The sequence below is a fragment of the Orcinus orca genome, chromosome 11, assembly GCF_937001465.1.
Source record: "Orcinus orca chromosome 11, mOrcOrc1.1, whole genome shotgun sequence".
NCBI lineage: Eukaryota > Metazoa > Chordata > Mammalia > Artiodactyla > Delphinidae > Orcinus > Orcinus orca.
This window is the reverse complement of record NC_064569.1, coordinates 78,067,986-78,093,086: the sequence shown is the minus strand read 5'-3', so window position 1 is coordinate 78,093,086 and position 25,101 is coordinate 78,067,986. Positions and strand designations below refer to the sequence as shown.

The following is a 25,101-nucleotide window of genomic DNA, read 5'->3' as shown; positions in this document are numbered from 1 at the left end:
TAAGCTGCCCTTAATGGAGGAGAACGCAGACAGAAACCAGGGGAGGGAGGAATCAGGGCCCCTGCGGAGACAGGGCCAGCAGCAGGGTCGGCAGGCTCTAGGACCCGAGGGCTGGAGAACCCAGGCCTTGCTGGCAGCAGACCTGGAGGGCAGGTGGAAAGGCGGCCTGCATCCCACTCTCCTGCCCCTCACTCAGCTGCAAAAAAATCAAAGGGACACCGTGGGGCGCTCAATAAATATTTGTCCAATGCGTGAATGAGTAAAGGCAAAGGAGGGGGCGTGTTTTGAAAGCCCATCCCACTTCTCCCTATCAACCACACCTCGGTAGTCATTCCCGGATAAAACTCTCCCCTCCCAGTGACTGTCGCCAGCGGACGACCATGCCCAGGTATACGGTGCACGTGCGTGGAGAGTGGCTGGCGGTGCCCTGCCAGGATGCGCAGCTCACGGTGGGCTGGCTGGGCCGGGAGGCCGTGCGGAGGTACATCAAGAACAAGCCAGACAATGGTGGCTTCGCCTCGGTGGACAATGTGAGCTTCCTCGTGCGCCGCTGCAAGGGCCTGGGCCTGCTGGACCACGAGGACCCGCTGGAGGTGGCCCTGGAGGACAACGAGTTCGTGGAAGTGGGTGAGTGGCCGGAGGGAAGGGGTGCGAATCACTCGGCCGGGAGGGACGGTCCCTTGTCCTCCCCAATTGTGGGGGGGCGGGGACGGGGAAGGGATTCTCGCACACCCCTGCGAGGAAGGCAGGAGTCTTAGCCACCTTTTACAACAAGGCAGCCGACTCGGAAAGGAGGAGACTTCTTACTAGTAGCAAAGACTAGATTTGAACTCAAGACCGCAGGGCTGAAGGCTTTTGCAGTTACCGAATCATTTTGAAAATCCCTTTGCCCTTCAAAAGAACCTCACCAGACTGGAGACCAGTAGCATAGATTTAAAACAAAATTAAATCTATTTTGTTTAATGAAACTATCAAACAAAAGTTTGATAGCTTCCATGGTGGCGCAGTGGTTGAGAGTCCGCCTGCCGATGCAGGGGACACGGCTTCGTGCCCCGGTCCGGGAAGATCCCACATGCCGCGGAGCGGCTGGGCCCGTGAGCCATGGCTGCTGGGCCTGCGCGTCCGGAGCCTGTGCTCCGCAACGGGAGAGGCCACAACAGTGAGAGGCCCGCGTACCACAAAAAAAAAAAACAACAAAAAAACCCATAGATTTAAATATTAAATATATTTTAAATATTAAAACAATAGATTTAAAACAAAATAAAGCCAGTGATGGGGATGGAGGTGGGGCTGGATCTTGAACTTTCATTTAAACCCTTTCATGCATGCCTGGCGCCTACATCTCTGCCTTTTGCTCTCCTCCTTTGTAAATTTTAAAGCATGAGAAGTCGTTTTAAAGCAGCCATTTCTGTAGAATTCCGAAGGCAGTTGAAGAGCCCTTTGCTTGGTTTACCAGTAACGCCAAAAGTGGCTCTCCACTGTGATCCCTAAGGGGTCTCTCTTGCATTCTTGTTTCAGTCATAGAAGGGGATGCCATGTCTTCCGACTTCATTCCATCGCAACCAGAAGGAGTTTACCTGTATCCTTTCCTGCAGGCTTGTTGGTCTGCTCTGGGGGCTACTGCTACCAATGATGGGGCTGGGGCTTTTCCACACTACCCAGCATTTTCCTTTACCTGGCTACAGATACAGCAAATACCGGGAACCCGAAAAGGTAAGTTTCAAACCACGTCCTTTTTTTTAAGAAAATGAAGTCCCCCCACCCCTCATTTAAGGAGGGGGAGGGCTAGCAAAATTTATGACCAAGCACCGTCAGTGAGGACAGGGCTTTATCCAGCTCTGTGTAATAGGGAAAGGCATTACGCTTTTCCACTTCTAATTTTCCTTCCTCAACCTCCTCTTCAGCAAGCTGTCTTTGTAACTAGCACATGAGTGTTTGACAGCAGTGATAAAATCTCTGACGGGTCAGAGCTTAATTCTGCTTCAGGCTTCCCTACTCTTTTGTTTGAGCGACTAAGCTGTTTGCACTCACGGAGATTCCCTTCTTTTGTGCAGTACATTGCCTTAGATGGGGACAGCCTGACCACAGAGGATCTGGTCAACTTGGGCAAGGGACACTACAAAATCAAGGTATGCTGGAGGGAGGGGAAGGACATCCTCTGACCTTTTCCACGGCACGTGTAAATCTTTGACATGTTCAGCTCTGACCCATGTTTTCCTAGCTCACCCCCACTGCTGAAAAGAAGGTGCAGAACTCCAGGGAAGTCATAGAAAGCATCGTGAAAGAAAAAACTGGTATCCTTTTCTCTTTGTATTACGCAGTTCTTTTTATATGCTTAAAAGATGCCGCCTGTGTCTAACTGTATAACGTCTGGTTTTTATTCTAGTTGTTTACGGCATTACTACAGGTTTTGGGAAATTTGCCAGAACTGTAATTCCTGTCAGTAAACTAGAGTAAGTTTGATTCCTCCCCACCAAACACACACACAGTCACATGCCACTTATTCTCATTTTGGAGATTTCTTTCAACAACAGAAATAATTAGCATTTGCCCCAATTTACAGATAAGGAGGGTGAGGCTCGGATTAACTCACACATGAGTTGATAAAGAAAACACAGACTTGCTGGTTTCTTCCAGTGCCCCATCATGGCTATTCTGTCCCTCCAAAGACTTAACTATGTTCCCAGCTGAGGGAACATTTTCACGGTGAGGTATCTAAGAGGGTTTTTTCTCTTTCTCTTCCAGGGAGCTCCAGGTCAACCTAGTACGTTCACATTCTTCAGGTAACTCACTCCAAACATTCAGTGCCTCCCAGATCTTGTTTGATTTGAATGAAGTGCAGTCGGTCCTCGGTATCTCCAGGTTCTGCATTCCCAGATTCAACCAGCCTGGGATGTTGGCTGAATCCACAGATTAGGAACCCGGAGATCCTGAGGGCCGACTGTACTACATCACTTTATATAAGGGACTTGAACATCCGGGGATTTTGGTATCTGCAGGGGGGGTTGGGTTGGGGGCCCTGGAACCAATACCCGGACGACTGCGTAGCGCAGTGCCAGGCATCCTTTAACAGCGTCCAGAAGCTAGCGGATTCCAAGGAGTAGGTGCCAATTCTGCTGCCGGGGTGGGGCAGAGAGGGGGGAAGCAGAAAGCATCACACAAGACCACCTTTCAAGTGAATCTCAGGAAAAGGAATGGGCCAGGTGAAAGGATGGGGTTGGCATGGGAGCGTGGATACCGTCGTGCCAAGAGAGTGATGCAGTCAGGGGACGAAATTAAGGCTGGAACTCAGGGAGGGGTTGTTCGGGACGAGGTGAGACGGGAAAGTCTGTCAAGAATCCCATCAGACTGCAAGACAGCTTGTGCTGAGGAGTCCAGACGTTATTCTAAGGGTATTGAGGAGGGCGGGGCGTTCACTGACGCTTCCAAGAAGGGCAAGTGAGAAGGCAAAACTGGATTCTCATATCTGTCTGGAAGATGAGACTTGAAGAAGCAAGAGAATCAGGAGAGGAAGTAGTGCAAGTATCTGAGCCAAGACGTGGCGAGAAGTCTGAGATGGAGACAGCTGGGAGAAGGAAAAAATTTTGTTTTTCTTGGAGAAAACATCAATTCTGTTTTGTAGGTGTTGGGAAGCCACTAATCCCTGAGAGATGTCGGATGCTCTTGGCTTTAAGGATCAATGTCTTAGCCAAAGGATACAGTGGCATTTCCCTGGAGACTCTCAAACAAGTTATCGAAGTATTTAATGGTAATGCAACAGATACCCAACCGACCCTCCGATGAGGCTGTGTGTGTACCACAGGTAGACTTGATTGATGGGGTGGTGAGAAATTGGTGAGAAAAGAAGACATAAACTAATGCAGATGAGTGGGAAATGAGCTTGGCAAGAAGGAGGTTAGCTAGATGGGGGTGCAAGGTAGAAGTGAGGCAGAGACTCTTTCTCCTGTGGACTTTCACCCATTCTCTATCAGCCTTCACTTAGCATTTGGCATCTTTAAGACTAGAATAAGCCCCTTAAGTCTGGCCTTAAGTTCAGGGCTGGAGGCTCACGGGCCCAGCCGCTCCGCGGCATGTGGGATCTTCCCAGACCGGGGCACGAACCCGTGTCCCCCGCATCAGCAGGCGGACTCTCAACCACTGCGCCACCAGGGAAGCCCTCCAATAGTTTTTAATGGCTACATACACCAATCAGTCCTATGAAAGTCTCTTAATTCCTATTTGGATCATTTTAAACTTTATGTTCTTAGAAAGAAGGCAGCAAAGAATAACAGCTAGCTCCTGATCACATCTTTAAGATACATTGCTAGAATTTCTAGAAATTTCTAGGTCAGATTAGAACATGCACAGTAACAGTAAACAAAGGGGCAGAGGACCAAGGAGAAGGAAGAAGTTAAGGGCAGAGGTAGTCATCATGGGGGTACGGGTTCCAGATCACCTTTCCTCCATGCAGTCTGATCTTAATTGTTTATGTACAGTGTTCTCCCAACCCCTTCACACAGCACATCCGAGCATGTCCTGGCTAAAACCTGTAACGCTTCCCGTTGTCCTTAGGATAAAGTCTAAACTTAAAGTGGCTTCCAGAGAAAGCTTTGCTCCCGGGAGGGTCCTCCTTCCTTCCCTCCTTTCTTTCTCTCTTCCCTGACTTTCTTTCTCTCTTTCTCCCCCTCTCCTTTTTCTTTCTATAGCAGTTCAGCCAGGTCCCTTAAGCATTAGTTGTGCTTGAGGAATTGTCTTTCCCTAAAGCGAGGATGGCCAGAATGAAGTACTCTTGAAGTAACCGGTGCCTCTTTCTCTCCCAGCCTCCTGCCTGCCCTATGTTCCAGAGAAAGGAACCGTTGGTGCCAGTGGAGACCTGGCCCCACTCTCTCATCTTGCTCTCGGGCTAATTGGGGAAGGGAAGATGTGGTCTCCGAAGAGTGGCTGGGCTGACGCTAAATACGTAAGATTTTAATAACAGCTTCCACCTGCAGTAATTTCCCGAGGCTGGACACCAGGTGTACTTGCATGCTTTCCAGCACTCCATCCTTACAGCAGCCCGACAAGGGAGCCAATGTTATCCCTATACTATGGCTGTGACAACCGAAGCTTAGAAGTGTGGACAGTCAGGAGCTCAGCCTTTGCGCAGTACAGATGTCAAATAGGCAAGGCTCTTAGCTTCCATGTGCAACTGTCAACCTTCTGGACTTGGTGATCACCTTGGTAAAAAGGTACAGCAGCCAGTGTTAACTGCGGGAATTTATTCTGCATCTAAAACATTTCCAGTGCCTGTCCAGGAGGTCACATGTTGTTGCAGGTTTATTTACTTGCTGGTCTAATAGGTACAGGGCTGCGGATCATAGCACTGACTTATAACCTCTGGAAAGGAGGCTCCACTCCCCCTTCCACCCCAAACTCTCATCTGGTGGCCAATCAGAAAGGCTTGTTTTTGATAAAGCTTTAACGTTTTCTTCATTCATCTCCAAATTCATCAGAGCAGCCCAAAGAATTGTTTGAAGCGTCATCTCTGATCTCTTGCTGGGAGGTCCCCTAACAGTAACTGAAGGGGCAGAGGACCAAGGAGGAAGAAGTTAAGGGAACAGATAGTCCTTCGGGGGTTTGGGTTCTAGATCACCTTCCTTCTATGCAGACTGGTCTTCATTACTTCTCTATGTACAGTGTTCCCACAACCACCTTCACTCAGCAAATCCAAGCGTGTCCTGGCCAAAACGTGCAATGCTTCTCACTGCCCTCAGGGTGATGTCTCAAATTAAAGTGGCTTACAAGAGTCTTGCTTGTCATATCCACACGCCCCAGCCAAATCCTTCCCCAGCAACATTGTACATCACAGAAGCGAGAGGTGGCCTGCGGCTGGAGTGCCCTGTGTCCTAGGCAGAGGGACGAGCCATGTCCCTTCTTCTCTTCCCGCTTCTGATAAGTCCTCTGAGAAACTTCCCTCTCTGCTCTTCTGGTTCTTTTCCCTATAGGCCCACCCCGTCAAGTCCCTTTTGCCCCTCCTTTGTGCCCTCCCAGCATCTTATGTGATTATTTTCCACGGAACCCTACCCACTTCCTACCTCCAGTTACACTTAACATACTGTGACTGTGTTTGCCCTTGAGCTTGTCTGTCTCCATTTTTCCTACCCTCAGCCCCACTCCTGGGACAGAGTTAATCATGTGTTAGATATTCTAATAAGCTTGTGAAATTGATGGAGTCAGTGGTCCTGCCTCTGTGTCTTCCTTCTCCCCTAGAGGGACCTTAACCTAGTGATTGCTTTCACTTCTTTTATTTCAGGGGAAGATCATTCTGCCCATTTCCCCTCAGGATTCTGTGTCCATCTCTTGGGCCCATAAGTCCCTCTTCACTGGTGCTCACACATTTGCCATACAAGTGAGAAGCCCTGCTCTGAGGCTCTGCTAGTGTTCAGACAAGTAGGACGAGGGTGGAGGACTTTTTAGGTCAAGCTCTGGAGGCCAGGGAACGTGGACAGAGTTTGGAGCTCAGCCTTAGCGCACATGCATCTGGATGTGCATCTGCTCAGGAAGCAGCAGTAAAAAAAAAAAAAGTGAATCACTAAAGTGGAAACTGAAAGCAAAGGACCTAGAAACCAACATTCAGGGTTGATTTTGTAGACACTAGCCCCTGATGTAGGTACAAAAATTACTCGAAAGCTAAGTCTGCTTGCAGACTAAAGAACAGAACTAGAGGATAGACCAGCGAAGATAAACAGAACCAATTCACGTAGGTCTAACCTTTTATAAGACAGACCTTTGGGCTTAAAAAGCCTTTTATTGGATTCCACATGAAATTAGAAATATGCTGATGTTTCATTTGATACCCATTTTTACCTTTTAAATCATTCTACAGGTCCTGGCAGCTCATGGATTGAAACCAATTGTTTTGAAGCCAAAAGAGGTAAGGAGACTAAGGAAAATTTGTTCGCTTTAACACATCTTTACTTAATAGCTATTTTCAGTCTTAATATCAGCCTCACTGGTATCTTAAAATAAACATAGCTCCCATGTTTGCTTAAGTTGGGCACTGAAGAAAGGGCTCTGCCGTAAGCACTGAAAAGACTCTTCAGGCCACAGATGCCTAGGGGTTCTTTTACAGAAGAACTTAAACTTCAAATCAGGATCTCTAAGGACCCCTAAGAGATGCTGTAAGCCAGCGTCCCTTGGGATGCTCTAAGCCAAGAGTCTCGGGCCAGAAATTGTTCAAGGTGTCTTGTCTATAATGATGAGAAGTTGAAGAAGAAATGCAGCATAATTAAGAGCTAAAGATTTGATATGCCATCTACATTGGAGCACCACTGCTGCCTTAATGACGGGGACACTTAACAGCTATTCCATTTGCTAGATTTACACTAATGATTTCACATATGTTAGCACTTCATCCTTGCATCCTTCAATATGCATTACTGCCCTGCACTTTAGAAACCATGGATCAACGTCATTCAACCGACAGGCTAACTTTTCTCTTATGAAAGCAAAAGATAGGAAATCAACTTGCACATACACCTGTTACAACAAACAGCGTCTGGACACTTCTCTCCCCTTCCACAAAGGGTCTGGCGCTCATCAACGGGACGCAGATGATCACCTCCCTGGGCTGTGAAGCTGTGGAGAGAGCCAGCGCCATTGCTCGGCAGGCTGACATAGTGGCGTCCTTGACCCTCGAGGTGTTGAAGGGCACCACCAAAGCCTTCGATACTGGTCAGCATGGCTCTTCCGTTGGTTTGCTATTCATTCAGGCAGAGCTCGGGTGCAGGGGGGGAGGGGAGGCTGGTCAAGGTGTTCAGACGCGGGAGTGGTGGGGGTAGATGGCAGGGAAGAAGAAAATCCAAGTGCCTGTGCCTTCGTAGGACTGCTGCAGCTTCATCTAAGTTACGCCACACTTGACCGTTGAAACGACCGTGTTTCACAGACCAATGCTGACCCAGAGGGTTAAGTGACCTGCCCCAGATCACCAGCTCTGACTCCCATCAAACTACATGTTGTCTTAAGAATCTATGGGCAGGATTTGAGAGCTAGAGTAGGATTAGCACTGATCCCCACTTGAAAATCGGGAGAGAAAAATTGTAGAAGTGGTAGCTTTTCTAGAAAATAATGACTTGGAAAGACTCCCTACTCTTATATGTAGTAGGACCAAAAAAACTATCTAAAAATGACTTAGTTAAATTAGGCCACTATTGAGCTCCCTTCCATTATGAGCCTAAGTCTTTTTAGGGTAGGCCCAGTGTCTTGAGTTGAATTCCCAGAGATCTCAACACATAGTTTACACTCAGATATTTAAAGTAGAAAGAATAAAGTCCATAAGGAAAATCTTGCTTTGGAGTTAAGTTTCTAATCCTGAGTGATGGTTAAGGACCCCTGGACTTTTGCGGGCTGTGTCAGCACAGTGGGTGGTTCTGTTCCAGCGATGGTAGTTCATTCAATATAAGAATTGCTCAGACTTTTCCTCTTTCATCAATTCTAGACATTCACGCTGTTCGCCCTCATCGTGGGCAAGTTGAAGTCGCTTTTCGGTTTCGGTCCCTCTTGGACTCAGATCACCACCCATCTGAAATAGCAGGTCTGGGCGTGCCTATGTGAGTGAGCTTATTTGCTTTTGGAAATTATTGGAAAGAACTGCTAACATGCCCCCTGCCATCCCTGTACCTTTTCCACAGAAAGTCACAGGTTCTGTGATCGTGTTCAGGACGCTTACACCTTGCGCTGCTGTCCACAGGTAAACAAAAAAGCTAACAAGTTTCTATTCTTTCCCCCAGTTTGTCGGGGTGGGGAATAGAAAGAGAGGAAGGTGTTAGAAAGTCATGTAATGGTCAATGGTAGTCCAGATTTCATTACTGCCTCTATTAAAAATGATGTCTATGTAATAATTCGACTTTCCAATTATTGTAAAGTTTCTGTTCTATATGGTAAGCTGCTTGTTTCCCTTTGAATTACTTTGCTCAACCCCCGTGTAGAGAAGTCCGACGGATAGCTTGTTGTTTTGGTTTAGTGCCCTAACTTTAAAAAATTCTTAGTAATAGCATCATCCTAACCAGTTAATGGAGTTTTACTGGCTCTACCTGTTAGACAGAACTAGAACCAGTCTGCCAGGAACGTTCATGGGAAAATCTAACTACAATTCAAGGGCATATCCATGGTTAGATCTTATCTGCATTTAATAGGCAGACATAAACCATTATAAATGAATCTGTGAGTCATAACTTTAAATATAAAATGCAGATGACCTGGGTTGGCATGAGGCAACCTACACTGCAGATGTTCCAACTCATTTGCAAATGGCAGTTAAGTGACAGACTAACATGCATCTCAAGGGTGAAACAATATTTCAGGTTGTACCAAGTTCCAATCTGTAGGGTACTAAAGAGTCCTCCCTAGCATAAATACCCTCTTTTCCTTGTTCTCAGCAAGTTCTGTTCTAGCTTAGATTTAAAATGTCTATGGGGAAGAATTGCCAAATTGGCTCCACAGTAAGAAGAAATCCCAGTTTAAATTGTTCTTGCTATTCTAATAAGAATATCAGACTATGTGACAGGGACCATTATCAGTGTCTTCCATGTATAGCTCATTTGATCTTGTCTTCTAGATCCACGGTGTGGTGAACGACACAATAGCATTTGTGAAGAACATCATTACCACAGAAATTAACAGTGCAACAGATAATCCTGTATCTTTTGATGGTTTACTAAGCTGTGATTATAGAATTCCAGCTGGTCATTTTAAGATCTAAGTGATCGTTTTGTGTAGCCTCTCTGTTGCTCCGTTTCATAGACTACGTACTTGGGCTCCAAGGTTAAATGCCTTGCTCTAGAGCCGAGCTGGTAAGTGTCAGAGGCAGATCTGTGAACCTAGTCTCAGATTCGGAGTCTAACGTGCTGTGCTTCCAAAACTGACAGATGAAAGATTAAAGGGGGTATTTCCAACATTGGCTGCAGAGTTTCACGAAGACCTCTGCCCTAAAACCCACTGCTGAGGTTGTTGGTAGAAGGATGAAGATCTACATCACAAGTGTGATTGTAGAGACCCTGGGTAGGATGGCATTTATGTGAGCCTTCCTAGGGCTAGTGATACCATGGTGCACTAAACAGAGGCAACCTTTTAACACTTACCTAAGTATTGATCAAAGAGTTATGGCTTTCCTCATCCTGAGTTTATTTCTGACATGGAGTTTAATCAAATCAGTGTTGTTCCCATATTTGTACAAAGAAGAGTAACAATGCTTCCGTCTCTCGAGGATGGAGCCCTTCTTTCCCTTCACGGTGTGGGTATCTCAGCGTCATCTTGTTTTTGCTATGGAAGGTTCTGTGATGGCTTAGTTCCCCCAGAAGTCAATGTGATCGGTCAGGAGGCACACAGGCAAAGTCTTCACAGAGAAATACTGCCTTTGAAGACCATCCAACCCCTTAGGAATCTATTTCTCCTACCCCACATCCGCCTCAGTTCTTAACATTGGAGAAAGTAAGCCCTAAAAGCCTTGCACAGCCCGGGCTGGCAGAGAGCAGCTGTATAAGGTTTCTCACTAGACCTTTTCCATGTGGCTTCTCTGACAAGCTTACTTCAGGATGTGCGTTTTATGTCCTCTCAGGTTGTTTTACGGTTAAGTCAGACCCAAGCTAAATACCCCTCAACTCACTAACCCTTCTCAACACCATCCACCCCCAAATGGAGAAGTAGTTTTCATGAACTCCGTGCATTCTTCTCTCATCTCTTATTTCTTGCACTGTAGAGCAGAGGTATCCATTCTACACTTACATAATTTAGACTTGAAAGGGTATCTTACGGAGTAATAAAAAGCAAAACAAATAAACAAAAATACCATTAAACTACTGGCCAAGGGAGGGAGGATCATTCCCTGCTAAATTCTTCCCCCACCACTTGCCTCAGCAGAAATTTCAGCCAAAAGTCCTTTACTTTCTCAGTGAAAGATTCTTAATTGTTGATGAATTTCCAGTTGGCTAATATTTGGGAGTTCTCCAGCAATACTGGTGTTACCCAAAAGAATATCTTTCTCAATCTTCTGTTGCATATGTAGACCATCTATTACATAGTTTATAGGAGTTAACTTCTAATTGCTATAACCTAGTAGCCAACAAACAAATTTGGAACAACTAGAGAACAATAGATGTTGCTTAAGTTGTAAATTGGTGCAGAGATCACTTGCTCTGAGGATTCAGAGAAAACCAAGGCCTGTCGTTGGGGGCGGGTCCATGGAAAAGGGCAGGAGCTAGGTCTAAGAGGCTCACAGTCATATGCACAGAAAAGGGTAATTCCAAACTTGTTAAGTTACACATGCACCTCTACCTCTTTGGAAGTCAGAACCTTTCCTACACAGAGTGAGTTCCTAGTTAGTAGGTTGTGAATAGTCTTTAGTCCAGTAGGTGAAAATTAGCTCTTTGGAAAGTCTTTTGCTGCCTCTGTCAGGTTCCTGTTGACTTAAGTAAAATACACGATGGAGTGGAATGATCCCTGAGAGTCTTAATGTTCGGTGAGTCCAAAGTTGCCACTGACTTCAGTGGGTTTGCAATGACCTCTTGGCCGCCATTTGCTGTGAACACTGGCACAGGATCAGTGAGTAGAAGGTTTGAAAGTTTTCTCAGAATTGATTGTTCCAACGATTTGGTGGTTGCTCATCAGCAAAATCTTCCATTCAGCAGGTTCTTCAATGGAGCACAAGCTCGCAGTGCCCATTGAGGAAACAGAATTTGCTTTTAAACTGGTGTCCTGATCTCTGTTCTTAGTTTCAGGTTATAAACTTTTTGAGGGCAAGTACAGACCACCAGATTAGTAATGTTATGGTGTTTGAGGATCTCATCCCAAGAGAAAACATCATTTCATGCTTCAAGTTTCTTTGACCCCCAGTTGGGTGGACACAATGATCTTTAAGGTTTTTGTTTTGTTCTGTTTACCTTTGTACCCCTTCATGTCAACACCTGCCTGTGGAAAGACTCTCCTTCTCTCCACCCTACCTTTGTACAAGGGCTACCACCTCAATGTTGGAAATGAGCAACTGGGGAAAGAGTTATACGTGAAGTGATCACCAAGTGTTATGTGAAAGCCTTAACCTATTTTGAAAGATGGTCTTTGCCAGCAGGGGAGAGACCGTTTCTGGAGGAAACTTCCATGGTGAATATCCAGCCAAAGTAAGCTATTTAGAATTGCTCCTGACCCTGAAAGCATATTCTAATACAGGCCGACTGAATCGAGACACTCTTTCAGGCCCTGGACTATTTGGCCATTGGCGTCCATGAACTTGCTGCAATTAGTGAAAGAAGAATTGAAAGGCTCTGCAACCCCTCCCTCAGCGAGCTGCCTGCCTTCCTGGTGGCTGAAGGTGGTCTGAACTCTGGATTCATGATAGCCCACTGCACGGCTGCAGCCCTGGGTAAGGACACTGCACTTTGCCCAGAATGCAAGCCTAGTCACCTAAAGGCCTTTCCATTTTACCTAAAAGTGTCACATTTTGTCTTTGAGATCTAACGTTTTCACCACCTTCATCACGTGCATCCTCAATACAAATGCAGCAGGTTTAGAGAAAAAAAATATAAAATAAAACCTAGGCAACATTATACTGAAACATAATAACACACTAATGAGGTTGTAAATAAGGAGGTTTCCACGATTTCTCTGTAGGAAGCCATGTGACTTCACATGTGAACTTCATCTATGTAGTTTTTTCACTAATCTCAATTTGAAGATTATCAGAAGGAAAAAAGCAAAAGATGTTTATAGCTACTGGTGAAACTTGAACTGATCCAAATGATTAAAGTTTGGATACATTCTGTAAGACGTACCAACCACTAAAAACGTAAGGATGTGATTACAACATGCAAAAATGCTTATAAGAAGCAAGATGCCCTCTATGAGAACTGAGCTTTAATGTAGCAGATTTCTGACTCGAGACTGTAAGGGACAGAGAAGGAACATCGGAATAGAGACCGGCACAAAGGAAATGCAAAGGGCTTCACTTATATTTACTCAATCGTCAAACAATACCAAGAGGCAGGTACTATGATTTCCTCCATTTCAAAGATGAATACTTGAAGATCCAAGAAGTTAAGTGACCTACTCAATACTGCGCAGCTAGTGAGAAGCAAAGCAGAATTCAGACCCAGGCATTTTGGCTTGCAAATCTGTGCTCTCACTTCAATTAATGAGGATCTCTTTTTAATCAATACTTAATCCTAAAATATGGTTGCCAAATTTAACAAATAGAAATGCAGGCTGCCCAGTTAAATTTGAATTATTCAGCATATTATCTGGTACTAAAAAATTATTTGTTTTTTTAATCTGAAATTCAAATTTAACTGGGCATCCGGTATTTTTTCTGGCAAACGTACCCAAGAGGCCAGATAGCATAGTGGCTCATAAGAGCATAGACTCTGGGTCCGAATCCCAGCTCGGCCCATTTACCAGCAGCGTGATATGGAGGAAGTCTTTTAATCCTGTTGACCCTCAGTTTACTCCTGTGTAAAATGGGGGTGATAAGTTTACCCAACGGGGCTGTTTTGAGGATTAAATTAATGAATGTGTGGAATACCTTAGAACTGTGCCTAGAGTGTCATGAGCACTAAATTAATATTAGTTGTTGTTACTATTACTACTCACCCCTTCCTCAGTTAAGTCTCACACTAAGACTCAACACAGCCAACAAAGAGCCACTGAGTTCATTTTCTGTCCAGTATTTTCTCTTTACTCACTTACCTCCTTACTAAAATATCCCTCTAAGGGGCAGCAACTTCTCACATTAACATGGGGGGTGGTAACTGATTTTCAGAGAAGCGTTATGAATTTGGGAAGCCTCCTTTGGATGTGTTTAGCTGCCCTAGCTGTCATCTGAAGTTGGTCGGCTTGCTTTCATTGTAATAAAACTGGTGGTTTTCTTTTATTGGCCACTTGTAAGTTACGTTTCTGAACAAGCCCCACCAAACCAGGTGATCCACATAGCAGGTTCAGGGGCCCAGGACTTGCAGTGCTGAAACCTGAAAGTTCTGGGCAAACCAGGATCAGTGGATCACCATAGTTTATAGTATATTATCTCAGGATCCCCTATAGCATAGAAAAGAACTGCAGCTTCACTCAGAGCTGCTCTCAAAGTTCAAAAAAAGAGGGGAAAAGACTCTTTGCGTTTGACCTTTCCCAGCTTCTGAAGCTGGGGAGAAGGAACTCTGTGATCTAGGTTCTTGCTACTTAAGGTGTGGTCCTCTGGCCCAAAATACAGCCATCACCGGCAATCTGTTAGAACAGCAGAATATCAGCCCCCATCTAAAACTCAACATTTGCACTTTTAACAAGACCCAGTGATTCATTTGCACGATAAAGTTTGAGAGACAGCAACCTAGGCCAACTCTAGACTTCCCCCCACCTCCCCAAGACATCCCCGCAGTCATCAAGCCCTTGCTTAAACCCAGTACATCCACTTATGTCATCATTGAACAGTCTCAACTGTAAATCTTCTCGCTCAAGATCTGTGGGTCCAGCCTCAATCCCCAAACGCCACGCCTGAATTCTGATCCCACCTCCTCTGGTGACATAATCAGATTGTCCTCCAATACCTGGAAATGACCATCACCTTTTTTATCCCGAGTCTCCCTGTCATGCTAAATGCTTCTAGTGTTTTCAACTTGGCTTTGTAATATGAGGGTTCCCATCCCGATCTTATCTCAGAACTCACTAGAGTTTTAGAGTCCTTCTCACTTTGGGGAAAAAAAAAAAAAAACCCAACCTTCTTCCTTTTCCCAAAGTAACTTTGGACCATCTGGTGCTTTGCTAACGACAAAGAGCTCCTGGAGAGGGTATCCCACGCAGAGGAGCACTTTGGGAAGCCATGTGTCATTTTGGCAATTTTTCTATTAGGAACATACGTAAGTATGTCCCTAACTTAACTTCTCTGGCCTCTTGCAGTTTCTGAGAACAAGGCCCTATGCCACCCCTCGTCCGTGGACTCTCTCTCCACCAGTGCCGCCACGGAGGACCATGTCTCCATGGGAGGATGGGCAGCAAGGAAAGCCCTCAGGGTCATTGAGCACGTGGAGCAAGGTAACCCCAGCCAGGCCGGGACGCAGGCCTCCCTGATAAACTATACGCCAGTGGTCCTCAGAGTGGGATCCCCACCGGCAGGATCAGCATCACCTGGGAACTCAGGGCCTGTCCCAGACCTGCTGAATCAGAGACCCTAGGAAAGACAGCAGAACAAGCTGGGTTTAGCAAGCCCTCCAGGTGGTTCTAATGCTCGGTGAAGATTAAGAACCACACCTGCTGGTGAAGCCAGTTCATCAGCTGGCTTCTTTTTTTAATATGAAAATTTTAAAACGTATTCAGAAGTGGAGAGATTAGTACCAGGAACCTTCATATGCCTCACTCTAATTCAACAGTTAACACATTTGCTTCATTTTTTTTTCTTTTTTTTAACTTTTCCCAAATTATTTTCAAGCAAATCCCTGTTGTCATGTTTTCTTCCTGCATACTTTCTCTCTCAAATACAAACCTCCTTATCCACCATGATGCCATTATCACATCCGACAAAAATCAACAATAAGTCTTGGTATCAAATTTTCCCAAATTACCTCAACGTCTTTACAGTTTGTTCAAATCAGGATTCAAGACCCACCTTTTAAATTTGGTGGCCAAGGTTTTAAGCTTCTTTTCATTTACAACAGTCCCCTCTCCCTTTTTTTAAATTCATGCCATTGAGTAGTTAAAAAACCACGTCAGTTTTCTGACAGAGACTGACATTCTGGATTTACCTGTGAGCTTCCTCGTGGTGGTACTTTTGTTCTCTGTCCCATCATTTCTTGTGTGTTGCAGTTGGTCCTAAAGACTTGACGAGGGCTTCCCTGGTGGCGCAGTGGCTGAGAGTCCGCCTGCCGATACAGGGGACACGGGTTTGTGCCCCAGTCCGGGAAGATCCCACATGCCGCGGAGCGGCTGGGCCCGTGAGCCATGGACGCTGAGCCTTCTCAGCAAAGAGAGTTCACAGGTGGAGCCCTGTTAAGTCAACCCCTTCCAGACTTCTTAATCGCTGCTTGTTTGGTTTCTTAAAGGGAAACTGCCTTCCTTTAGGCATTGTTCTCTAAATTCCTAAATTTTTGCAACTGTATTGGAAGCAATTGGCTGACAAAAGAATACCACTATTTTAAGATAAGTGTGAAAGAGTTGGGTATTCTTTTTTTGGTAACAGCTCTGTTGACATATAATTCATATACCATACAATTCACCCACCTAAATTGTACAATTCAGTGGGTTTTAGTAGCGTTGTGAATATATCAGAGTTGTGAGTCAACACCACAATCAACTCTAGAACATGTTCATCAGCCCAGAAAGAAACCTTGTACCCTTTACTATCACTCCCTTCTCCTCCCTGTCTGGCCTGGTTCGGGTGGAAAGGCATGCATCACTGAGCACAGTGGATTAAGTGGTGAATGAGGTATTCTCTGCCCTCTTGGGAATTAGAGTCTACCTAAAGAGGAAGACATTGAACAACAACTTGGCAACTCTTTGTAGCACTTAACAAAATCCTGACTAAAGAATTGAGTTATAGGAGGCTGTAACTGAACCTGACCTAGTTTGAAGGGATGAGAAAAGGCATTTCCAAAGGAGTATTTAAGATTAAGACCTGAAACGAATAGGGCCAGCAAACTGGGAAGAGGGGAACAGTATTTAATAAGGAAAGGGGATGTGTGTGCACAAAATAAATTGTTCTGGGATGCGTCGCAATGATGTACAGCTGCCCACACTCAGGAAAGAACTGGGATGGATGATGAAGGGCAGTTCTCTACGTGGAGGCAGCTGACGGCTGCAGGAGGTCAGGTGAGAAGAACACCAGGAACAGAGAGGCGGTTGCGCTCAGGGGAAAAGAAGACCTGAAATGTTACCAGCCCACTGGAGGAAGGAGGGAAAACTTTTCAAAGGGAGGAGCTTTAAAAACCCAGTGTGGGGACTTCCCTGGCGGTCCAGGGGTTAAGACTGGGCGCTTCCACTGCAGGGGGCGTGGGTTCATCCCCCTGGCTGGGGAGCTAAGATCCGCATGCCCTGCGGCGGTCCGAAAAAGATCAGGAGTGAGAGAGAGTCTGAAGCCCAAGCACGGACATCAGTCAAGGCCAGGGGATGGTGGGGAGGTGGGAAGGAAGGGGATGTAAGGTCACGAGAAGCAGTCTTTTCTTAGTGAAAGGGACACAGGTATAAATTAGCCTCAGATGTCGATAAAATGAATAGCGTCAGTTTTGAAAACTTTAAGAAAGTCCTTGCAATATATCTAAGTAGAACTATTACTTATTTGCTCAGGATGGTTTTAGTTCATGTGACTCATACTCTGTTAAGGTGAAGAAAATATTCATGGGAAACTAGAAGGTATCTCCGTGATTCTTAGGATATATTAAGTGTATTTAAATTTTTGGAAGGGAAGGGTGAAGGTGGTTATTAGGCCACTGAATATCAGCTTATTTCAAAATAAACGAGAATCGTATTTTTAAAAATCCAGGTAAATCAAGATACACTGAACCCTTTGCATCTGTATCAATGAAGTGTGTGGTTTTTAAATCCCATCTGATGGCATCAGGGAGAATTTACGGTTGTGAATAGCAACGAAGAGCAGTTAACAGAATGCTGAGAGATGGTTACTCAAGGTTTTCCTGACATGTATCACGTTTATCTTGCAAACCCATCTAAGAAGCTGTCTGTTATATGCACTAGCAAAATCTGCCATTTTCCTACTCACATGTCTCCAACCAAGAGGCCAGCTTTGTGTCATGTGGGTGAGGGCGAATCAGGAAGGTTAGCCAGTTCTGATCTTGAGCTCCAGCTCTATGAAATAAGCATAAGCACTTATTTAATAAGATGCTTTACTTCTCAAAGTTTCCAGTTCCTTACGTGTAAAGTGAGGGGACTGGACTAGAAGATGTGAAGTTTCTTCCAGGTCCTAATGGATTCTGTAACTTCATCCTCTCCCATCGTGACCTGTCTGTACTCACCAGAGTTTGGAATGTGCTTTATAAATTTTAAGACAAGAAGTCAAATGTTTTTAATACTCCATTTTGGTTAACCACTTAAGTGGCCTGATCAAGAGACCACTTAAGTGGCCTCTAAGATTCTAAATTAACTTCTTGGCAAATAACAGAACCCAAAGTGGTTTAATTTTGAATTATATTTCTATAAAAAATTCTTCATTAGACTATATCAAATGTAGAGAGATTTAGATTTCAATATTCAGAGTGGATCTCAAGGTATGGTACATCCCACAAGCGTTCATAGCTAGGAAAAGACAGTGTAGAGACTGTTTTATCAAGAAACTTAAAGTTGGCAAGATGCCAATGGCTAGAATTTCAGTTTTCGTGGATTCAGGAGCCTTTAAGTTTGAAGGTTTGAAACAGACATTGGAGAATTAGTTCCAGGGCAACCAAAGACTCATCTGCTCATTCACTGGTTCCTTCAATCCTTTGATGAAAGTCTATCTGCCAGGTATTTCAGGCCGTAGGGAACAGTAAGACTGAAAACAAATTAAAATTTACACCAAGGTGGAAATAGGAAACAGGTCATCCATCTTGATCAGCTGAGGGGAGAAGGGGAAAGCTGATGTACCTGGATGGTCCTACCTTTCTCACCATTAAAGGTGCAGCCAAGGGGTTAGAAAAGCACATTTAAGATGGTAACCAAATACCAAGGGATCTTCATTCTACCCATAGACTGGGAGAGCCAACCATCTGTTAGCTGGCTGGCGATGGCCGTCAGCTTGCATGGGATTTATATCCCTCAAGCATGAAGTCAGACTCTACTCAGCTGTCCCCTCGTCCTTCCTTGTTTCAGTGCTGGCCATCGAGCTTCTTGCAGCCTGCCAAGGGATAGAGTTTCTACGCCCTTTGAAAACTACCACTCCACTGGAGAAGGTCTATGACCTGGTGCGCTCAGTTGTAAGGTAAAGTCAGAACAGATTCCTGGAAAGTGACACTGTTTTAGAACTTTGAACCCTGGCAGCAGTTAACGTTGGCTCACGGTTTGATGTGCTGTCTCTGCAGGCCCTGGATAAAAGATCGCTTCATGGCCCCAGACATTGAGGCAGCGCACAGACTGCTCGTAGAGCAGAAGGTAAATTGGCTACTTGGCTTAGTTCTTAGTTTGGGGTCGTTATGGGAAAGCAAAGTGGGAGTGAAGAGTGGAAAAACATTCATATTCTTTTGCTTCCTGGCTGTTCCTTGGAAGTGAACCCAAAGGTACTCATGCAACTTTCAAGGTCACTAAGAAACTATTCGATACACTCTTAAGTGTCCCATGTTGCACCCAAACATGGACTATCTAAGGATTAGAAGCTGGAATGAATTTTAAATGGAATTTGGGGACAAGTATTTGTGGGGAGAAAATGAGATGAAGGGTTCATGGATTCCTCCCCATCAAGAAGGTTCTCTCTTATTAAAAATACATTCTCTTTCTATAATGCTATCGCCACCACCACCACCTGGTTCAGTGACTGCATAGACCTGAAGAGAAAACAAATTTCCCGAGTTTTTATTCAAAGGGATCTGGATGTGTCTAGTGCCCTGGTGTGTCCTGCCCCATCACACTGGGTGAGATACAGGGTCTCTTTATTGCTTCTTCCCTCTGGCTACATTGACTGCAGACGCATCTGATAGGGACAGATGCCTAGAATGCAGACTTATTTTTAAAATGTAGTTTTAAAGTTCTTTAGGCCTTTCATTTGTAGGTATCATGTTCCCTAGAATGGCTTGATTTTCCCCTGGAACCATTGCACTGCTCTTGGGGAACAATTGTTTTCCTTTGACCTTCACCCCTGTCATTTCAAAGTGTTCCCTGTACCCTTTGAGGGGAATTCCCTTGCTTGCTGCCAACTTTGGTGCTAGAAGAGAGGTGTGTGAGAGCTCAGCCTTTTTTTTAATTGAAATATGATTGACATATATCATTATATTAGTTTGCAATATAATGATCTGACATTTGCATATATTGCAAAATGGTCACCACAGTACGTCTAGTTACCATGCACTACCACACATAGTTACAATTTTCTTCTCGTGGTAAGAACTTTTAAGATCTATTCTCTTAGCAACTTTCAAATATACAGTGCAGTATTATTAACTATAGTCACCAAGCTGTACATGACATCTCCAGGATTTGTTTACTTTATAAGTGGAATTTTGTACCTTTTGATCCCCTCCACCCACTCCCCCAAACCCTCGCCTCTGGCAACCACTGATCTGTTCTCTGCATCTATGAGCTCTTTTTTTTTTTTGATTCCACATATAAGTGAGATCGTACGATATTTGTCTTTCTCTGTCTGACTTATTTCACCTAACGTGATGCCCTCAAGATCCATCCATGTTGTTGCAAATGGCAAGAGTTCCTTCTTTTTTTAGGGCTGAATAAAATTCCAGTGTGTGTGTGTGTGTGTGTGCGTGTGTGTGTCTCACAATTTCTGTATCATTCATCCATTGATGGACACTTAGGTTTCTTCCGTGCCTTGGCTATTGTAAATAGTGCAGTGAACCTGGGGGTGCAGATATCTTTTCAAGGAGGCTAGTTTTTGAAAGAATACATTTTCTAAGGTAATACAAAAGAATAGGAAATGCTCCTTCCCTGTCAGCGGCCAACCAGATAAAAAGCAGCTATAATATAAACGAAAAGCCGGACTTTAGTTTGAGAAGATGTTATGCTTGAAAGGAAATAGGTTCGTGGGTGGAGGTAAACACTAAACAAGGCTGTGAAACAGTGCTTTTCAAACGGTAAAGTGCACGTGAATTTCTAGGGGATCTTGTTAAAGTGCAGGCTCGGACTCAGTAGGTCTGCAGTGGGGCTGACATTCTGACTTGTCCCAAGCGATGCTGACGCTGCTGGTCCAGGGGCCACGTTCTGAGTAGCAAGGGTCCAAAGAACAGAGGGCGTGTGGCATGGAAAGAGAGCAAAGAGGAAATCCACTGCCTCTTATCATTTAAGGCTTGCCTTAGAAAACACACAGTCCCATCCTTGAGCGACTTTCCTTAATTCCATCCACACTGAATTCTCTAGGCTTCATTTGTTTCCTGGCTTGTTTTGCTTTAGAAGAGTAAAGCAGCTGAAAACCTTCATGGTAACTTTAGAAACATTTTGGACTTTGTATTTTTAAAGCTGTTAAAGCAACCAAAGGCTCATTGACAGATCATGTGTCAAATGGCTTATAATAAAAGCAAGCAAACAGCTGCTGTGTTATCTAGTCAGAGATAATGTTTTGACTTCACATGAAGCTGATGTTTAATGACATGTGAAAACAATGTTGTCAACACTTTGACTTTGTTTTGTCCTTGCATTTCAGGTTTGGGAAGTAGCTGCACCATACATCGAAAAATACAGAATGGAGCATATTCCGGAATCAAGACCTGTTTCTCCAACAGCATTTTCATTGGAATTTCTGCACAGGAAATCGACCAAAATCCCAGAGTCTGAGGATGTTTAATGCTTTTTTGTCACGAATTAGCAGATCAGATGGTACTTAGTTTAACAGCAAACAGTATTATGCTGAAGGAGAGACCTGAGAACTTTCTCAGGTGGATCAATCAATTATCTAGTTCGGTTCTAATACCTGCTCTGGGTAGGCTGGTGACAGTATTACATTTACTAAATCTAGCACTGGTTACAGATGCAGCTGGTGTTTCCAGATTACAGGAGTTTTCTTGTTTCCTAATGAAATCTACAGGCCGCTCACTCTAAGGGTGAGAAGACTAACCACAACTGCATGGACCTTTGACTCAATATTAGATGAACTCAAATCTTGAGACAGATTGATGGCATTGTTTTCCAAAAACGTTAGACTTTTGTGAATCTTTTTTTTTTGTTTTGGGTTGTTTTTTTTTTGCTTTGTCAAACTCTCCACTAGTTAACTTTGGCTGATTGTATTGTGCCATGCTATGATGAATGTTCCTTAATATGTCTTTGTAAACAACACTTTTTAAGTCATAATTAGTTCTTAAGCTGCTTTTTCTTTTATTCATGGAATCATCCTAAAGAATAGTCAATAGGTCAACAAGAGATTCTGTGTAAAGGAGTTAAGGAAGGAATATAAAGATTGCTGTGGGAGTGGTTCTCAATGAATCGTGCATTTCATATTTATCAGATGTCACCGCACATATCAGAAAAAGGATTCAGATGCTTAAACTGGAGTAGGAGGTTAGTGTTATTGCTACTAAATTTACCACGTGTTAGTACTCTATTCACATTCTTGTAATAACCCAGCTTAAGACGCCTCCTCATTTCACAGCTAAGGAATCTGATGTCCAGAAGTTAACCAACCCCCTCTCTATAAGAGTAATCATTAAAACAAGGCCCCGTTGACAAAGGTCAGATGCGCCCTAGGATGTTACCCAATCTGTTCCCTCCCCTTCCCGCAAAGAAGATAAAGAACCTGCTGGAAAGGCTTAAGTGTGATTGTCCCGATGAAGGATGGAGGATGGGTCACATGACTTCTTGGCTTCCCGAAGCTGTGACTTTGCACCCTTCTGTGCAAACATAAGCAAGGCGCTTTCCAAGTGCAGGAATGTGACCCCACGGCTCTAACAACGGCAGCTGGTCAAGGAAAGGACAGGCACACCTGCCAGCCTGCCTACCCGATTACAGCCTTTTCACGGTAGAGTCTTCTCTTAGGTTGCAGCCTGTCCACAGGAAAGGTAGAGACAGGAGTGCAAACCAAAATTCAGTGAAGCAAAATGTGCTGAGGAACCTGTTCGCCGAAAGGTGGTTCTTCATGCTGTTCTTTGCTGAAATGTAAACACACAAATGAAGTTTATTCATTCTTATCCACGAGCTGCAGTGGAGCCAGTAAACCCAGCGGTTTGATGGCTGTTCGTCACTGGTACGGGGCGGGTTGGTTTCCCACAGGCCCGCGTGGTCCTCCGGGGCCCTCTGTCATTGAGTTTTCTACACAGCTCTGTACTATGCCATCAAGGGAGTTTCCAGGTAAATGTGGAATAAACTAAGTCTCAACTGTCTTATGTCATTGCTGTATTCTTAGATTTTTTTATAACAAAGTTTAACACCTTGTCAGGGAAAGGTTATTCTAACTGCAGTTAATTACATTTCTGAAAGATTTCGTCAGTGAATGTTCACACGGTACAAAGTGTCTTTAGAAAATGTGATTGATTCAGTATACATTCTCTCTCTTCCCCATTGAGCAGCCCAGAAGAGCTGGAGGCATCACGATTTCTGCCCCAGTGAGCTCACCTGGGCTTCTTCACCTGTTCTCTCGGGGCAGCCACAGAGCAAACCCCAAAGCGCAAGGGATTTTCAAGCTTCTTTTGTGCCACATTTGCTAATGTCCTGTTGCCCAAAGCAAGTCACGCATCAAGCCCAAGTGAGTTTGGGAGAGTAACACACAAGGGCGTGGGCGTGTGGTTTGGGGGCTGTAGCTGTCACAGTCTGCCGCATACGTGAAATTCCACACATAACCTGAAAACTTCCCGGGAAGCTACTTTTCATTACTACTTTAAACTTGTGTCTCCTTTCTGAATCTGGTCCCTGGATGATTAGCTTTTTTATTAAACCTTCTAATTATCTCATGAATAGCATGATCATTTTGCATTTGGGGGTTTACTTTGGTTGAAGGTATTAACTTATTAAATGGAAACACTGAAATTATACCAAAAAACAAAACCACAAAAAGAGTTGGAGGAAATTCGTTTCAGCTCAGGGCACAGGCCTGGTTCGTCTCAAGGGGGTCCCATTCCCTTTACTGGGTGATTAGTTCAAGAGACAGCGGAGGTTGCAATTTGGGCCAATGAGACAGAAGAATTTTACTGCAGGCTTGAGAAAACGCTTTCTCTCCTGAGAGCCGTGACAGCCAGGCTTTCTCCCTCTTCTGCTTGACCCCAGTGAGAAAGCACAAAGCCCCTCTGGCTGCTGCGAGTCAGCCACACCTGGGGGAACCTGGCCTTGGGGCGCCGCCAACACTGGAGGACAGAACAGAGGGAGGGAAGGGATCTGGGTCTTCAGGATTACTGAGCGGCTGGGTAAACCACTCCTGAAGCCTGTCCTTCCTGTGAAATTCCGAGGGGGAGCTAATGAGCTTCCTTATTTTTTTTTTTAACATCTTTATTGGAGTATAATTGCTTTACAATGGTGTGTTAGTTTCTGCTGTACAACAAAGTGAATCAGCTATACATATACATATATCCTCATATCCCCTCCCTCTTGCGTCTCCCTCTCACCCTCCCTATCCCACCCCTCTAGGTGGTCACAAAGCAACAAAGCACCGAGCTGATCTCCCTGTGCTATGCGGCTGCTTCCCACTAGCTATCTAGTTTACATTTGGTAGTGTATATATGTCCATGCCTCTCTCTCCCTTCGTCCCATCTTACCCTTCCCCCTCCCCATGTCAAGTCCATTCTCTACGTCTGCATCTTTATTCCTGTCCTGCCCCTAGGTTCTTCAGAACCATCTTTTTTTTTTAGATTCCATATATACGCGTTAGCATACGGTATTTGTTCTTCTCTTTCTGAGAATATTTACTTCACTCTGTATGACAGACTCTAGGTCCATCCACCTCACTACAAATAACTCAGTTTTGTTCCGTTTTATGGCTGAGTAATATTCCATTGTATATATGTGCCGCATCTTCTTTATCCATTCATCTGTCGGTGGACACTTAGGTTGCTTCCATGTCCTGGCTATTGTAAATAGAGCTGCGGTGAACATTGTGGTACATGACTCTTTTTGAATGATGATTTTCTCAGGGTATAAGCCCAGTAGTGGGATTGCTGGGTCATATGGTAGTTTTATGTTTAGTTTCTTAAGGAACCTCCACACTGTTCTCCATAGTGGCTGTATCAATTTACATTCCCACCAGCAGTGCAAGAGGGTTCCCTTTTCTCCACACCCTCTCCAGCATTTATTGTTTGTAGAATTTTTGATGATGGCCATTCTGACCGCTGTGAGGTGATACCTCATTATAGTTCTGATTTGCATTTCTCTAATGATTAATGATGTTGAGCATTCTTTCATGTGTTTGTTGGCAATCTGTATATCTTGTTTGGAGAAATGTCTGTTTAGGTCTTCTGCCCATTTTTGGATTGGGTTGTTTGTTTTTTTGATATTGAGCTGCATGAGCTGCTTGTAAATTCTGGAGACTAATCCTTTGTCACTTGCTTC

General features: G+C 44.5%; 1 protein-coding gene across 1 annotated transcript; it reads left to right on the top strand.

Annotated features, from left to right (window-relative positions):
- On the top strand, window positions 1-22,949 carry HAL (histidine ammonia-lyase). Its single transcript, XM_004269521.3, has 20 exons — window positions 1-627; window positions 1,519-1,579; window positions 1,686-1,713; window positions 2,055-2,129; window positions 2,222-2,294; window positions 2,387-2,453; window positions 2,746-2,783; window positions 3,623-3,748; window positions 4,800-4,939; window positions 6,845-6,892; window positions 7,545-7,692; window positions 8,456-8,551; window positions 8,649-8,707; window positions 9,575-9,655; window positions 12,063-12,128; window positions 12,205-12,370; window positions 14,890-15,024; window positions 18,787-18,895; window positions 18,996-19,065; window positions 21,278-22,949. Exons 1-20 carry the CDS (start codon window positions 381-383, stop codon window positions 21,416-21,418), a joined length of 1,974 nt encoding a protein of 657 aa, XP_004269569.1. The 5' UTR covers window positions 1-380; the 3' UTR covers window positions 21,419-22,949.
- The last annotated feature ends 2,152 nt before the right edge of the window (window positions 22,950-25,101 follow it).

What these genes read in the sequence shown, in the direction of transcription:
- HAL (XM_004269521.3), top strand. Translation starts at nt 381, where the DNA reads ATGCCCAGGTATACGGTGCACGTGCGTGGAGAGTGGCTGGCGGTGCCC. An exon ending in CATCGTGAAAGAAAAAACTG is followed by an intron (nt 2,295 to 2,386) that starts GTATCCTTTTCT and finishes TTTTTATTCTAG; the next exon opens with TTGTTTACGGCATTACTACA. An exon ending in CCACCCATCTGAAATAGCAG is followed by an intron (nt 8,552 to 8,648) that starts GTCTGGGCGTGC and finishes CCTTTTCCACAG; the next exon opens with AAAGTCACAGGTTCTGTGAT.